This window comes from Colobus angolensis, unplaced genomic scaffold, assembly GCF_000951035.1.
Source record: "Colobus angolensis palliatus isolate OR3802 unplaced genomic scaffold, Cang.pa_1.0 Scaffold262, whole genome shotgun sequence".
Taxonomy (NCBI): Eukaryota; Metazoa; Chordata; class Mammalia; order Primates; family Cercopithecidae; genus Colobus; species Colobus angolensis.
The window spans coordinates 2,005,496-2,023,849 of record NW_012115844.1 but is presented as its reverse complement, the minus strand read 5'-3'; the positions used below and the strand labels follow the sequence as shown (position 1 = coordinate 2,023,849).

At 35.6% G+C, this 18,354-nt stretch overlaps 1 protein-coding gene across 4 annotated transcripts in view; it reads right to left on the bottom strand.

The window, feature by feature from the left end:
* The window catches only part of RAB28 (RAB28, member RAS oncogene family), a 131,269-nt gene that overhangs the window by 2,555 nt on the left and 110,360 nt on the right, over positions 1 to 18,354 (bottom strand). For 2 of the 4 annotated variants that reach the window (XM_011947353.1, XM_011947352.1), the window contains exons 5-6: positions 11,114 to 11,217; positions 6,159 to 6,236 (exon numbers count right to left, since the gene is read on the bottom strand). In XM_011947353.1, coding sequence (XP_011802743.1) covers positions 6,159 to 6,236; positions 11,114 to 11,217 — 182 coding nt within the window. Of the gene's footprint in view, positions 1 to 1,510; positions 1,587 to 5,435; positions 6,237 to 11,113; positions 11,218 to 18,354 lie in introns of those variants that run through there. The other 2 variants (XM_011947354.1, XM_011947351.1) reach the window with 2 other exon arrangements.

Here is an 18,354-nt window from a genome sequence, read left to right as displayed (position 1 = left end):
TATAACAATATAATGCCCAGAATTTCAGAAGACTATGAAGAATTATGAGGTTTTTCTATGTTAAAGTGCAATAAAAGGATTAATTCAATTTCCATTAACAAGATTTACTGAAGATATACTATGTGCCAGTCACTCTATACTGCGAATGTATGGGCAACTTACACAGAATCTATTCACAAGTTGCTGAGGACCCAGTGGAAAGAGAAACACATAGACAACTAATTGCTATACAAGTTAAACACTTAACTAGTGGACTTATAATATGCTGTGGGAACACAGAGGAAGGAGTAATTAATTATCTTTGAATGTGAGGAGAGGAATGAAGATATCAGAGGAAGCCATATGCCATTTACAATTTTTATATTTAATACTATTTATTACTTGTCCAAGACTTCCTTGTGATGCTCACTCCCCCATTCCTCCCAATCCTAACCTCCATACTTCCAAATTCCATACAGAAACAAACAAATTCAAAATGCAGTTGTAGGTCATGTAAAAAAAATTCACGAGGTACAATATTTAAGTACAACAACTGCTGCTTTCAAATATCTAAGAGTTTTACTAAATAAGAAACGATTTGTTTTTACCTTGTTATATTCATAATTGCTATTACCCTTAGGATAAAAAGACCACATGTGACAAATATGTATGACAGAGATAACATGCTACCAAATATTTTAGATTTAAAACTATCCTCGCTATCCATGTGATTGCAAATATCTTATTTCAGGACACTCATCCTTCATAATAGCATCTATTAATTTACTAAGATAGAAAGGCATCTTAATATGAGCTGCTATCTGTGATTACATTTATAAATAAAGATTCTATAAACAATTGAGAGTAAATGAATAGGATGCTGAGGCATACGAACATATTAGCCTTGGGTGGCTTCTGCTTAAGTTCCCTAGCAATAAGCAGCATTAACTTTTGGACAAGACTCATGATTTACTAGGCACTCCACCTGATGCTATCAACACAAGCATTACCAACTGCCAAATGAGGTATGAGTGGGGGGTACATCAGTGAAATATTGTATACTATTATCTAACCTCCCCAAACCTAATTGTTTCATGCCAAACTATGGGTTACAATGAAGAGATGGGGTTTTCATAATCAGTAAGCAACTCGTTAATCCAACAAAATGTTGGTTTAAGTCTTATCCTAGAAACACAACCAGGTTACTGTCCTGTGCTCGAGACATTTTGGTCCAAGAACTGACTAACGTAAATGACTTGGATTTCATTATTAATTTTCATCAAATTAATGAAGAATTAACAAGACAGCATCACTCTCAGGGGCTTTGACTCTTTGACATAAAGCTTTGTAAAGTGTTTCCGAACTGTAACCCATAACCAAGGCTCTGCAGATTCCAAATTTCACTTTCTATGATTAGAAAAACATAATTTCCATGTCATAAACTTCACAGTAGGTGGTTTCACTATAGTCAGCTTATTTAAAAGCCATTTATTGATGTTTTTAGAGAAAATGTTACCTACAAAATACCAACCTTTATTTTTAGAGCCACAAAGTACACTCAATTATTCTCTGCTATTAATTGATGAAATGAAAATAATGAAGTGGCCCTAAGAGGAAAAGAGTTATATGAGTGAACACAAGCTTAACCCTGATATTTTCAAAGAGCATTTGCCAAGTGGATTCTGGAAATGGAAGCGGTAGCAACGGAGGGCATAAGCAAGAAAGCAACCTATGGGTTGGGGCACAAGGTGTAAGGAGTATAGATGGACTCTCGGAGAGATACTAAAGATAAATTGGTCAACTGTGCAATTGCACCTTACTCCAGATAATAGGAACGTATTTACCACTGCAAAGGCCATAGTTTGTCATGCCCAGGATATGGAGTAAACACACTCTGAAGGCTAAAACATTTGTCACTATCATTCATTCAAAGCCAATCACTATCCCAGATATTGCAGACATTTAGGTAAATAATGCATAATCTCTGTTTCTTGACATAATAAGAGTCTAGCATATAAAACAGATTTTAAACTATTACAGAATATTCTGACTGGTATACATTCAAAGTGTAACGAGATTACAGAATACAATTTAAAGCATGGATATAGGATACAACATGTTAAAAAGCATACCTACATGATCTCTAAAGTCCCACCTGGTTTTGAAATTTTACTCAAAAAATTAATATAAAAGGTGAATAGGAAAGAGAAAAAATAGTATGTGATATGAAAATCCATTAAGCAACGTTCAATATCTGAGGGTCAGAGTAGTATGTACAAAGTGAGAAAATGTGCTCCTCAAGAAAACAAGTGGTCTTTAGGATAAGAAAGAAATCCCAGGATAGTTTTCATAAACATACTCGAGAAAATAATCATAAAAAATTAACACATGGGTAAGAAGAATCTGAGGAAGATCAATATTCAGGTAAAGCTAAAAAGCAGAAAGGACCAATGGTTAAAGGGGTACTGTACAATAATATGCCAATTAAGATAATTAAAATCTTGAGCATGTCTATTACATGCCAAGCCCTACGTGAGATACTTTCAGATACAGTCTGAAAATATAGTTTGAGGAGACAATAAGGAATATATATTTTTAGCAAGTTTAATGAATATCTCAGACATGATAGAAATTTTTTTTGGTATTTTAAAAACTAATACATACCTAGTTCAAACCAAGCAGAAATTTATAGTTTATTACTTGGCAAGTAAAAATGTTGAGACTTAAAAATGTATTAAGAACTCTTAACACCAAGTAGATATGGCAAAACTTCCTTGCAATTCAGTCTGAAGGACACAAGACAGGACTAAAAGGACTATGCTTTTTCTTTATCAATTATCTAATGCATTCTTAAAGAGCTGATGGCTGGATTTCCTAAACAACAGCAATTGTCAATTTATTTTTTCTCCTAAAGGTCTACACAGTTTGCAAATAAAAAATCTGAACAACCTGGGAAACTATAACACTTGTTAACAACAGTATCAATTCTTACAATATCTTAGAGGATAATGGTTGGTCGGGGAGAAAGGGGAAGACTACATAAATGATGCAAATGAAACTATTAACCAAATTGGGAATTGTGAAAAAGGGATCTATAGTGTTCCTTGTTTAAATGTTTGGCTGCCGCACTTATTCTGGGAGCTCCTTGAGGATAGGGACTTTCTCTTATTCATTTCTGTATCCCCAGATTCTACTGTGGTCCCTGGCATTACACAGACCCTCAAAATATGTTTACTGTGTTAATAAATTGCATCCATTTTCTTTTCTCTCTCTTCCTCTTCCTTGCAAAGCTTACAAAGTGTGTTGATAACTCATTTTATGTAACTCCCAAATAAGACCAATCTAGGTTGGAAATAAACTAGCAGAATCTCTTTAAATAATCAGTGAATGGAACTAGGACTAAAATCTCATTGTAAATACTTATGTCACAAAGTAAATTATTATAGTAGAGCATCAATATCAATGTGACTGGTGAGTCTGCCATTTAACTCCTTCTCTATAGAATAATATAAAGTACTTTCAAACATTCCCTTGAATCCCCCCAGTAATCTTTCAAATGTCGCAAAAACCACATGCAGTGTGTATGTGTGTGTATATGTATGTCTGTGTGTGTGTATATATGTGTGTGTGTATATATATGTGTGTGTGTGTGTATAAAAATATAATCTGCACTTCCTAGTCTTTTAGATGAACTTGCAAAAATGTTTCCACTGAGAAATATGAATTGTAAAATCAACAATTGGCAAAAACACCAAATTCATCAGGATCAAGAAAGACTAATGAGGCTTCTTGCTATATACAAAGAATTTTGACAAACATATAGAAGAGTGCTGCAGTAACTTGAATTCCCCTTCAAATGAATGCATTAAGAGTAAATGCCACCAACAAACTGAAGATAGAATTAAATCTCAAAGCATAATAAACAAGGTGGATGTGCAGGTAGGGTAGAGAATTATGTAATTAACACATCTAATATCTCTTTATTTAAAATATGCCAGGATATTAAGCCCATATCCAAAGTCAAAATAGTAAGTCTGTTGATCTTGCAACACGAGGGAGCTAATGTTAATAAAGCTTTCCCCAAATTTTGCCTCCAGTTGTTTCATCTCTCCAGAGGTCTCCTTGTATCTGATCACTACTGCACAGCTCAGGCAGTACAAGGAATTCTTCCTCAGTGCGGCCCTCTCACCTGTGAAGCACCAGCCCACCATTCCCTCTTTCAGAAAGACCACAATCATTGGTTTCCCTTGTCTTCATTCCTCCAAGCAAGAAACCTCAGGGTTATTATCTTGGACTTCTATTCTCTCTTATCCAATAATTCCACAAGTCCTATCAGTTCCCTCTTTCCTTTCCACCTTGACTTTGGCCATTTTCACATGGTAGCAGTAACTCAGTCTCCTTACTTCAATCTCCCTCCTATCCAACGACATACAAAAATATCCCATTAGATTAATTCTATCTAAAAACTGCTTTCATTTACTGCCCTACCTCAAAATGATTATAGGTCAAATAAAATTAATCAACTTGGCATTCATAAATCCCCAAAATCTGTTCTCAAACTCTTTATACTCTGACACAAATGGTCTTTTAACCAAACTGCTCTTCTGTTTCTAAAATACAACCTAAGCTTTTCTACCCAGGTATATTGTTGATACTAGTTCCTCTTTCAGCCATTTTCTCCCTTCCCACTCCAAACTGCCCAGTACACTTTCCCCCAGTATGGTAGAGTGGAAACACCAAGGGCACTGGTGTCAGAGAGACCTGCGTGCAAATTCTGACTCCACCACTGCCCAACTAAGGGTTAGTGATCAAGTTACTGAATCTCTCCATAGTCTCAGCTTCCTGATCATAAAATGATAAAATTTTACCTGATCCAGGGAGTTATGAGGATTAACTGAGATAACACAGTCCCCCTGGCACATAACCTATTAATTTTCTTTACTGAAAGCAGGGACATTTTAAAGTCTTTTAATTCTTTTTTACACCCACCACTATACTGAGTATACAACATATGATGAATAAATCACTTATGATAATCACAGACTGTCTAATTAAGCAGAGACAAACATTATTTAGACAGAGAACCTAAAAAGCAAAGGAATTACTTGACCTCTGGGATCCAAGGTCTGTGTGATCAAGCAAATCATGATGACTTCTCTTTCTTATATTCTCCTAGATCCAAACCAAATAACCACTTTTTATGTGTCTGGGTATCTTAGCACTGTATCTGGCCATACCAAGTGCTAAATAAAACAAATGTCTTTGAATGATGGGAATTAAAATTAGCAAATGTTTAGCGTTTCAAATATTTTAATCAAGTCCTAGAAACAGCCACATCAGTATCACAATTTCAAATATTTGCTTCAATCGTTTTAAAACACACACACACACACACACACACACACACACACACACACGCACACAGAGAGAGAGAGAGAGAGGGATCATGAGAAAAAGATACAGAACTAACTCTAAAAGAATTAAAGAAAAATTTAAGGATGGGAAAAGATAATTAGACTTTTTTAGTTGCACAGGGTGTGAATGGAGTGGAAGAAATTGAGGAAAAATGTAATTAGTTTGTTACTTCTAACCAAACCACTTCTGAAGCATAGCTTTTTAGGCTCTTGCTCTGATTTTTCATTCTATCAGACATATGAATTAGTGGGAAATTATAGTGGTACTTTAAAGTTCTTGGCTACTGATATGCATGTTTTTTTCTTAGTCTAACCGAACTATCTAGGAATAGTGAAAAAACTTAGAAATCCTTACTAATTAATAGCATTACTAAACTGACAACAAAATAACATCAAAAACTAATATCATTACAGTCAAGGATGTTTTAAAATTGAATAGATGCTCCAAAAGGATTTAAATAAAGAAGTACCAAACAATGTGGTCAGCACCTAAACTCATTAGTTAACCACTAATAAATTTTTTTTATACCACTATCTTTTTCCCAACAAAAAAGACAAAATGAGGTTTCAAGGGTATCATAATTTGGCAAAAAGTTAACATTCTCCATCTTCTGCAATAAACACTGATTCATACATAAAATCTATTCCCAAAGCTTTTAGAGACACGTACACAGAAGGCATAAATGTGTAAGAATTTATGTTGTGAAAATTAATGCCTTGTAAGAAATTCATTAATTTTTTCAATATAAAGTTCAAGGTAATCACCTGTGACTGTTCTATTTCTGCTTTGTTTAATTTGATCCCAAGGATTTCAGCAGCAACTTTCTGAAAGCACAGGAAGACCTACATAACAAAAATGGGTTTAAATGATATAAAAGAGTCATGCTTAAGTTATCTTCAAATAAACAGAATTTTCTTAAAAATGATAAACAGCAATAATTGCAAAAATATGATATAGCAGGTGATTCCAAAAATACCTTTGTCAAATGTAGCAACATTTTAAATATAATAATTTTTAAATTATTAAGCCATAATTTAAAACTCCATGCAATTCAATGAATTTTCTCTAAACACACACATTAAAGATTTAACATGATGATTACAGCTACCACTTTAAAAAACAACAATCTTACTTACTAGTATAAAAACTCCCATAATTACTGAAGAAAATAAAAATAATCTATACTTTACCACCCCACTTTTCACTGCCAATTTTATCTTGGCCCTTTTAGCTGCCTGTGGCCTATCTTAAAAGGTCTTACTTTCAAACACTTAATACTCTCCGTGCCTTTCACATCATTCCAACAAATTCTCCATGTATCTTGAGTAAAGTAACTTGGTACTATTTACCATATTTTATCAGTTCAAAGGAAAAATATATGCCATTACGATTAAACAAAAACAGACAAATATTTTTCTATAAATAGCCTTTCCACACATAGTTAGCTTATGTCAGGTCCACTATAATTACTAGAGTTCCAACACTGACATTTAGTGTAGTATAACTATCTTTTCTTCATAAATGTCCTACCATATTCTTATCCCTACTCATCACATGCTTACAGAATATTTATCAAAACTTTGTTAATTTTTATTTCTAACAAAAAATGGACACATATTTCTGATAGCCTTATGCCGTTTGTACCCTAAGAAGCATAATATATTTTAGTTCATTGATAGTCAATGTTCAAGGAACAATAGGAAAAGTACTGTGGTGGAGTGGAGAGAAAGAGTGGTTCTAAAAGAAGATGAGCAAAGAGGTGAAGGGACTGCAAAGCATGTAGAATCTGGTAGGCTACTGGAAGGACTTTGACGTTTACTCCAAATGAAATGGAAGGCGTGGGAGGGTGGTCCAATGTGACTTTTATTTTAACAGCATTAGTCTGGTTGTTTGTATTAACATTCACTATAGGAGACCAAGTGTACAAAAGGAGAATCAGCAAAGAAACTAATGTAAAAGATTATGGAGGCTGAACCAAAGTGGTAGGAGTGGACACAGTAAGAAACAGTCACCAGGTTCTGGATATATTTTCAAAGTACAGCCAATGGGATTTGGTGACAGATGTGGGGTATGAGAGAAAAAGAGGAGTCAAGAAAGGCTCCAAAATTTTTTTGGCCTGAGCAATTGGTAGATCTGCTATTTATTAAAGTGAGGAAGACTGTGAGAGATTTGAGGGGGGAATATCAAGAGCTCAGTTCTAAACATGTTAAATTGGAAAGTCTATTAGACATCTAAGTGGAGATGCTGCACAGGCAGTTGGATATAAGAGTCTAGAGTTCAGGGGAAAAGTCTGAGCAAAGCCAGAAGACTAAATAAAGCTATTATGGGAATACGTGTAGAAAAAGAGATATCAAAGGACTGAAACTTAGTTGGTTGGAGAGGTAAGAAAATCAGTCAAGGGGACTGACAGAGTAGTTAGTGAAGTAGAAAAAAAAAAAAAAACAGGAGGCATTGTATCCTGGAAGCTAAGTGCAGAGAGTATTTCAAAGAGGAGAGAGTGATCAGCAATTATTTATGTTCCTACTTAGTCAAGTAAGATGAGGGCTGAGTACTGATCATTGGATTCAGCAAAAAGGAGGCCATTGATGACCTGGATAATAGCAGTTTGGGTAAAATACTGAGGGCAAAAGTCTGCTGGAACTGGAAGAAAAATTGGGAAAAGAAGAACTAGAGGCAACTCTTTCAAAACATATACTGGAAAGTGAAGGAAGGAAATGAGGCAACAGCTAGAGAAAAAATGTGGCATCAAGAGCTTTCTTGTTTTTAAGGTAAGTCATAATATTTTGTATGCTGAAAGAATAATCCAGTAGATGGAAAAAAAATAAAACATATGAAACAGAACTGCTAAAGCAATATCCTTGATTCAGCAAAGATAAATGGGACTAGTACACAATGGAGAAGTTGGCCCTAGCTAGAATAGATCCCATAGTAACCACAGAGAAGACAGAAGATATGAGAACAGATGGGGTAAGTAGGATGAGGTTAGACCTGGTAGCATCAGTATGTATAAGTTGTCTTCTGTTTGTTTCAAATTTCTTACAAAATAGGAAACAAGGTCATCAGCTGATAGAATAGAGGAGGATAGTTTGAACATTTGAAGAGAGAAGAGAAGCTATGAAATAGTCATTGACTGGGCACAGTGGCTCACGCCTGTAATCCCAACACTTTGGGAGGCTGAGGCAGGTGGATCACGAGGTCAGGAGTTCAAGATCAGCCTGGCCAGGATGGTGAAACCCCATCTCTACTAAAAACACAAAAAATTAGCCAGGTGTGGTGGTGGGCACCTGTAATCCCAGCTACTTGGGAGGCTGAGGCAGAGAACTGGTTGAACCCAGGAGGCAGAGGCTGCAGTTAGCTGAGATTGCGCCACTGCACTCCAGCCCAGATGAGAGAGTGATATTCTGTCTCAAAAAAAAAAAAAAAAAAAAAAAAAAGTCACCTAGCTGAGGGAAGAGGTGGTAGACTAGGGATGTAGGGCATTATTACTGAGCAGCATTAAGGGCCCACTTGAGATTAGGGATTGTGAACTGAAAGTGAAACCTCCAGCATACCTCTGTTTTTCTCTGGTCATGTTCATGAGCACACCTATGAAAAAGCAGAGGCTTGGTTTAAACCAGAATTAAGGTTTAGCCAAGTGGGTCTGACAAAGTGAAAGAGGAAAAAGGGTACTGAGAGTATGTGCATTGCAATGATTTGGACTGGCCATGAGATTTAAGTTCAGAAAAGAGAAAAATGAAGACATGAAAGGAGGTTAAGATTTTGCAAAGGTGTTAGGATCAATGTCTTGTAGGTCTTGCTAGGGTTGAGAATGGTTGTGTTAGGACATTCAAGGATGTGAAACAGAAGATGGTTGGTGGTTAGTGATTAGGATGACTGATACTGAGGTAATAGAAGAGCCACAGTAATTTGTAATGACGTGATCTGTGGTATGCGAGAGTGACTAAGGTGGAGTCAGGAAGAAACAAGGATACTGAAATCACTAAGAATTATGACATAGGTAATATCAGAGAAAGAATAGTAAGCCAGGAGCTCAACTCCTCAAACAACAAGAGGAAGTTACCTGGAGCTAGAGATGATTACAAGTCTTAAAGTAATTTCACAAGAACAAACCATTTCAAAGTATCACTTAAAAAAAAATGAAGTTTTTTAATAGTGGTTCAATATAAGCACACAAAAAACACTAAGTGGCAAAAAAATACTAAGTGGTTCAAAACAAGTTAAAATACTACAAGTTAAAATAATTCTGAAATGGCAAAAAGACCCCTGGGAAGATTAAGTGAGGGCAGAAGCCCAGTGAATCCATGGATGAATTTACCTACAATTACTGACATTACATTTTTTTCAAAGGCATAGATGGGTGCATATGTGCCCATGTTCACATTGTCTGAGGGGAAAGGATTCCAGGAGTCCAAATTTTTTAATGAGTCTTACCAAAAGAAAGATTAAACCCCAGTCATATTATTTAATATTTATTTTAGGTATAAAACTATAAAGGATATTACAGAGAAAAACATCAAAAATATTAAACCACAGAAAAATTTCAAACTTCTTTTAGTTGAAAAATGTCAACTGGAAAAATAGTCAAATGGGGGTCAGTGAGGATTATTTGAAAAAATTGTGACACATGACTACTAGCACTAACATAAAAATGGTCATAGAAAATTTCTAATGCAATAGAAAATTATAACAAGTAAAAAGCAGAAAGTGAATAACTAATAAGACTTTTAAAATTTCAACCTCAATTATAATCAAAGAAATTCAAATTTAAATAGTGAAGTATCTTTTTTCTTTTGGGGGGGGCCTACCAATTTGACAAAGATTTTAAAATAAATACATAAATAAATCCTGAATGTTAAAAGGATGTAGTTATGGCAATCATACAATGCCGGTGATAGTATGAATTTAGTCTTTCTGGTGGTGATTTGGCAATGTTTCAATCCCCTCTCAAGGAATCTACCTGAAGAAAATAACCAAAACATCAAAAATTTATGGACAAAATTTTACATTAGAACATTATGTTCAAAACTTAACAACCTGTATGTTCCACAATAAGAATAAGACTGAATAAATTTTTGAACATTTATTAAATGAATTATTCAATCTATTATTAAATGACATGGAAACAATAAAAATATTAAGTAAAAAGTAAAATATAAAATTATTTCTATATTATAATCTTAACTTTTAAAAATAAATACAGGCTTGTGGTTAAGACTGTGAGTCCCAGAGTGTCACTATTTGCCTTTACAAATCCTCTCTCCTCCACTTATTAGCTGTGTAATCTGGACCCCAATACATAATTTCTCTAAGACTCCTCTATAAAATGGAGATAATCAGAGTAGTACAATATCTATAACAAAGTAAGCACTCAATGAATGCCATCTACTAGCCACAGGCAACAGTACTAGTGTGAGCATCAGGAAAAGAGACTAGATGGAATCATACGAGGTTATGAGTGGTTACCTCTAGATACTGACATTATGGGTGGTTTATATTCATTTTAATTCCCTTGTTGAAAATAACCATACAATTATGTTAAATAAATTATAAAAGTAATATAACCAGAATAAACATGTTAAACCTAATCTAAGGAATTTCATGTTTTCAATAGGAATTAATTTGCTCCAAAGGTTAAATAATGGAAGTATAATTCCTAGGAATGTTAGTAAATAAAAGTAAAACATCACTTATAATATACAGTATTCATTATTTTACTTACAGAGTCTCCTGTCTTGGCTGAGACAAAGTGGCTACTAAAACCATTTTCCTGGCAAAATCGTAAGTGTTTTTCAGGTTTTATTGTTCTCATATGTTCCAAATCAACTAGAAAGGTGTTAAAGAGAGAAAACAATTCAATATTAGAGTCTATCAATACATTTTTAACATGTTTGACTTGCTTTCCAATATTATATTCCAGTTTAGACACTAGCTGTGTAACCTTGGACAATTTATTAAACCTCTTTATGACTGAGTTTCCACATCTATAAACTGGGAATAATAAATATACCTATTTTGTATAGAGTTATTTGATAATTAATCTATGTATAATGCACAATGACCAGCAAATAAGTGCTAAAAAAAATGTGAGCTATCATTATTATTATCATCTGTATAAGTTCAGGCACACTGATGATGCGCAACAAAGATCTAGTTAATATAGTACATTTAAAGATGGTGATTAGTTGAAGGCAAGTTGTACTTACCCAAGTATATTTGGCTTGAAACAGTTTAATTACTTTAATAATTAATAATTAGCTCTGTAATCTCTGTAAGTTTGAATGTTAGCACAAATATATAACTTTCTGCTTAAGAGATCAATATTACATTGGGTGTTTACATTAATTTATAGCCATAGTTTAATTTCACAAAGACGTAGTTCAGTTGTTTTCCATCTAGAGTATCCATTTTGAGAGTAAGGGGTAAGGATATATTTCCTTGAATAGTTGTAGGTGCTTTAAAGCAAAGCACAGCACTCATATGCAATACTGGTTTTATCCAGCACAGTCTATTTTTCCAAATGTGATCCTTTATTTAACAGTTTCTCTTTTTACAACACTACAGACCCTATAAGGGTGTTTATTCAATGCTGTCAAATTATAAGGCAAATATATTCACAGGATTTAAGGACAACTAGGCTCTTTGAGTCAATATAGGAAAAAAAAACTTAAACTGATTTCCTGAGGAAGGGACCCAACTGACTTGTAAAAACTTGTAAATTTGCAAATCTAGTAAGCCTACATAATAGTGCCAATTGATTATCAACTAAAAAATGCACTCATACTACATAAAAGACTTTATTTAAAATTACATTGAAAGTCTTTAGTTTGTAGGCTCAAGGGTTCTCTCTCTAGGAGATTTTTTTTTTAATCTAATGGGGTATTCCTGAGCCCCATTTATATTGTTTACCTTGGAAAATGTGGAATTTTTTTTTTTTTTTTTTTGAGACGGAGTCTTGCACTGTCATCCTGGCTGGAGTGCAATGGCGTGATCTCGGCTCACTGCAACCTCTGCCTCCCAGGTTCAAGCAATTCTCTTGCCTTGGCCTCCCGAGTAGCTGGGATTACAGGCGCCTGCCACCATGCCCAGCTAATTTTTTGTATTTTTAGTAGAGATGGGCTTTCACTGTGTTGGCCAGGCTGGTCTTGAATTCCTGACCTCAAATGATTGGCCCACCTCGGCCTCCCAAAGCACTAAAATTACAGGCGTGAGACACCACGCCTGGTCTTTTTGGTTTATTTGTTTGTTTGTTTGTTTTTTGCTTTTCTGGCCACAGTGCTATTCCTTAAACATCACTATCTCCTTATTTACAAGAATAGGCCAAGAAATGTCCAGATACCACAGGCATCAATTTGTGGAAGGCTAAAATACTAAGCTATTAGCAATGACATTTATATATCCAATTTATCATAATATTGAAGCTAAAAAACTTTTCTAATTCAACGAGAGTAAGAGCAAATCTTATCGCCAGGAACAGTTCCCATTGAAGTCACCATCCATTGAAATCACCATCCATTAAATAAATAAATAAATACAAATAAAAGTTGTGTCACTTAATGTGTGTGTACATTTGTTTTTTCTAATGGTTTATTGTTTTTTCTTTCTCTTTCTCTCTCCTTCCTTCCAAATCTCCATCTATCATTTACTACTCAAACAAAAGTTTTTTTCCTAACAAATAAAACCATGGAAAGACTAGTACTACCATTGGTCAATTTTTTAAAAAAAGGATTTATTCAACAAACATTTATTGAGTATCTATCATATGCCAGGTATTGTGGTAGGTAGTGATATGGTTTGGCTGTGTCCCCACTCAAATCTCATCTTGGGTGGCTGTGTCTCCATCCAAATCTCATCTGGAAATGTAGCTCCCATAATCCTCACAGGTCATGGGAGGGATCTGGTGTGAGGTAACTGACTCATGGGGACGGCTTTTCCTGTGCTGTTCTCATGATAGTAAATAAGTTCTCATGAGATTTCAGGGTGGAAAGCAGTGCTCACAGCCACACACCAGCCTGTCTGCTCCCTCGCCCCACTGAACCCCGCCAGCCCCACCAGCTCCAGAGCCCCATTCCTGCACCAACACTGCTGCAAGAGTAAAACTAGGAAGGGAGAACAATGAACCTCCCCTACCCTGAGCAGCCGCTCCCACCTGAGTGATCATGCACAGAGGGCAGACACAGACCTGCACCCGCCAGCACCAGACCCCCATGCTAACACCACCACCAGCATTACCGTGGACACAGTCGCCAGCAGCAGGAGCCCTGTGTCGCTCAAAGCAGTAATGCCTCTGCTGCTGTTGTGAATGCCTGCAGGGAGGCAGGCATCTGCTAGCACCCTCCTGCAGTTGATGAGTGTGTACCCCACCGTGCTGCTGCTGCTGCTGCTGCTAACACATGAAAACAAGGACAAATCCCACTGCTGCTGCCTTACGAAACACTTTGGCTAGTACCACCCACTGAAATGTAATGACCAGTGGTCCACGAATACGTAGGTCCCACCAGCACAGTAGGTTCCTACCTTCGAGGAGTCAGAGAACAAAGTTGGGGCTAGATACTAGTCCCCCAGATTTAGAGCATGAAGTCCAGTAGTTGGGAGCTGAGGTTTGGCCCCCTAAAATCTTCCAGAAATGAAGCCAGTTGACTGAACCCACCTTATACCACAATCAAACTCTCAATGTCAACAAATAGGATAAAAGAAAAAAAATCCAAAGATCAGCAACATCAAAGGTTGAAGGAACATAAGCCCACAAAGATGAGAAAGAATAAGCACAAGAACTCTAACAACTCAAAAAGCCAGAGTACCTTCTTTCCTCAAAATGACGGCACTACTTCTCCTGCAAGGGTTCTGAACTGGACTGAGATGGCTGAAATTAAAGAAATAGAATTGAGAATATGGATAGAAACAAAGGTCATTGAGATGCAGGAGTATGTTGAAACCCAATCCAAGGAAGATCCAAATGACACAGGAGCTGAAAGACAAAATAGCCAGTACAGAAAAGAATGCACCAACCTGACAGAGCTGAAAACACACTACAATAATTTCATAATGCAATTGCAACTATTAATAGCAGAATAGATCAAGCTTAGGGAAGAATCTCAGAGCTTGGAGACTGGCTTTCTGAAGTAAGTCAGACAAGAATAAAGGAAAAAGAATGAAAAGGAATGAACAAAATCTCTGAGAAATATGAGATTAAGTAAAGAGAACAAATCCATTACTCATTGGTGTCCCGGAAACAGATGGGGAGACTGGAAGCAACCTGGAACACATATTTCAAGATATCATCCATGAGAATCTCCCCAACCTAGCTAGAGAGGCCAACATTCAAATTCAGGAAATGCAGAGAACCCCAGTAAGATACTTCACAAGAAGATCATCCCCAAGACACATAATCATCAGATCCTCCAAGGATCTGGATGGAAAAATAAAAGGAAATAAAAGGAAAAATGTTAAAGGCAGCTAGAGAGGAAGGTCAGGTCACATACAAAGGGAAGCCCATAAGACTAACAGGCCTCTTACCAGAAACCCTAAAGGCCAGAAGAGATTGGGGGTTAATATTCAATGTTCTTAAAGAAAAGAAATTCCAATCCAGAATTTCATATCTGGCCAAACTAAGCAAAAAAGAAATAAGATCCTTTTCAGACAAGCAAATGCTCAGGGAATTCTTAGCAGACCTGGCTTACAAGAGCTCTTAAAGGAAGCAGTGAATATGGAAAGGAAAGATCACTACCAACCACTACAAAAACACACTTAAGTACACAGACCAGTGATACTATAAAGCAACCACACAAAAAAGTCTGCATAATAACCAGCTAACCTCATGATGACATCCACACGTGAAAGAATAAAAACAGACTCTTATCTTTCACCATAAGCAAAAATCAACTCAAAATGGAGTAAAGGCTTAAATTTAAGACCAGAAACTGTGAAACTCCTGGAAGAAAACAGGAGAAATGCTTACAGACATTGGTCTGGGCAAAGATTTTTATGGCTGAGACCTCAAAAGCACAGACAACAAATCCAAAAAGTAGACAAATAGAATTATATCAAACAAAAACCTTCTACACAGCAAAAGAAACAATCAACAGAGTGAAGAAATAACCTGCAGAATGGGAGAAAATATTTACAAACTATCACAAAATATTAATATCAAGAATACACAAAGAACTCAAAAAACCCTGTAAGACAACCTAGGCAAAACCATTCTGGACATAGGAATAGGCAGATATTTCAGGATGAGGATGCCAAAAGCAACTGCAACAAAAGCAAAAATTTACAAATGGGATCTAATTAAACTAAAGAACTTCACCAAGCAAAAGAAACTATCAACAGAGTAAACAGACAATCTACAAAATGGGAGAAAAGTTTGCAAACCATGCATCTGACAAAGATCTAATATCAAACATCTGTAAAGTATTTAAATAAATTTATAAGAAAAAAAACTAACTCAATTAAAAAGTGGGTAAAGGACCTGAACAGACACTTCTCAAAAGGAGACATACATGCACCCAACTAACATGAAAAAAAGCTCAACATCACTGATCATTAGAGAAATGCAAATCAATACCACGATGAGATAACATCACACACTAGTTAGAATGGAAAAACCCCAAAAATAATAGGTGCTGGCAAGATTGCAGACAAAAGGGAATGCTTACATACTGTTGGTGGAAGTATAAATTAGTTCAACCATTGTTGAAAACAGTGTGGTGATTCCTCAAATACTTCAAACAGAACTACCATTCAACACAGCAACCCCATTACTGGGTATATGCCCAAAGGAATATAAATCATTCTATCTTAAAGACACTTGCAAGTATATGTTCCTTGCAGCACTATTCAAAATAGCAAAGACATGGAGTCAACCTAAATGTCTGTCATTGATAGACTGTATAAAGAAAATACAGTAGATATCCACCACAGAATACTATACAGCCATAAAAAAGAAGGAGATCATGTCCTTTGTGGGAACATGGATGGAGCTGGAGACCATTATCCTTAGCAAACTAAAGCAAGAACAGAAAACCAAGTATGACATGTTCTCACTGATAAGTAGGAGAAAAATGATGACAACACATGGACACATAGAGGGGAACAACAGACACTGTGGCCTACAAGAGGAGGGAGGGTGGGAGGGGACAGAGGATCAGGAAAAAGAACTAATAGGTACTAGTTGTAATACCCGGGTGATGAAAAAATCTGTACTACAAACTCTCATGACACAAGTGTAACTATGTAACAAACCCGCATATGTATCCATTAACTTAAAAGTTAAAAGAAAATACAGGAAGTTATCATGATTAGCAAGACAATGAAAATCTAAGCATCATAATTGTCTCTATTATTCTGGTCATCTCACATGTAATCAAATAGTCATAAAATTACATTAAACTTAATTATAAATTGTGAAGCCTATTTTACATTTTTACTTATTAGGGAAAAATATTAACAAAACTTGTATCATTGGGGAAATGTTATTTCTATTGCCATTTAATGGCTCAAGTGATACATAGAAAATAGTACAAAAACAAAAAAAGATACCTCATTGTCAATACATTTTGTTGGAAGATACAAGGAAACCAATGCTGAAGTATGAGAAGTAATTATATAGTGTGGAGGTTTGCTACACATTTAGGTAAAAGTACAGACGGCTTGAACATGTCATCTTTTGGTATTTGCTAGATTCTTCTTCAACAATGAAATCTGAAGAAAATAGTTGTCTGTGAAGAATCAAAGAAAAAAATGTATGTTTTCAACATGATTGCTTCTTCAATTTAAAAAAAAAAAGTATTTGCATGGAGTGGACACTTTTGATGGAATGAAAATACAATTCTGAAAAGATAGCACCACCACTTCTGAATGCCAGAAAGCGTATGTGCTTCTAAAGACACTGTTTACTACTCAATGCAAAACTTGTTGTGGGATCTGCTCGTTTTTCCTCCCTGACTTTCCCCATGTCAAATTAGAAACTTGATAACCCAAGAACTCCCAGTGTCAATTTTCACCCATCACGACATTCAGTATTTTGTAAGATCTTTTAATAAATGTAGTGTTATTCTAACATCTCTGCTTTCAGACAGCAAGATTTACTTGGAGAGTTGGATGCACCATAAAAGAAATGCTAATTAAGAGCAACATTTTATTGGTTAAAAATGTAGTCTTCCAAATAAAATAGAAAGCCCAGAAATACACCTCTATTACACGGCCAAATGATCTTCTATAAGGAGGCCAAGATAACTCAGTGGGGAAAAGGACAATCTCTTCAACAAATTATGTTGAGAAAACTGGATTTTCACATGTAAAAGAATGAAGTTGGACCTTTATGTTACACCACACATAAAAATTAACTCAAAATGAATTAAAGACCTTAACATAAAAAACAAAAACTGTAAAACTCCTGGAAGAAAACACAGGGAAAAAGCTTCAGGTCATTGAACTTGGTGGTGATTTCTTGGACATGACACCAAATGCAGAGAAACAAAAGAAAAAAACAGACTAACAGGGCCATATCAAACTTAAAAACTTCCTGCATCAAAGCACATAATCAACAGAGTGAAGAGACAACCTACAAAATGGGAGAATATATTTGCAAACCATATATCTGACAAAAGGTTAATATGTAGAATATATAGAGAACACCTACAACTCAACAACAACAAAAAACACAATTTACAAATAAGCAAAAGGCTTGAATAGATATTTCTTCAAAGCAAATACATCATCAGAGAAATGCAAATCAAAACCAAAAAGAAATATCACTGCACCATTAAAGTGGCTAAATTTAAAAAAAACAAGGATGAAAAAATGTGGAGAAACTGGAACACTAGTGTTTGCTGGTAGGAGTGCAAAGTGGTGCAACTGCTACAGAAAACTGTATGGGGTTTCTGAGAAAGTTAGACATAGAACTATTGTATGATCCAGTAATCCAACTTCTGGGTATGTATCCCAAAGAACTGAATGCAGGGT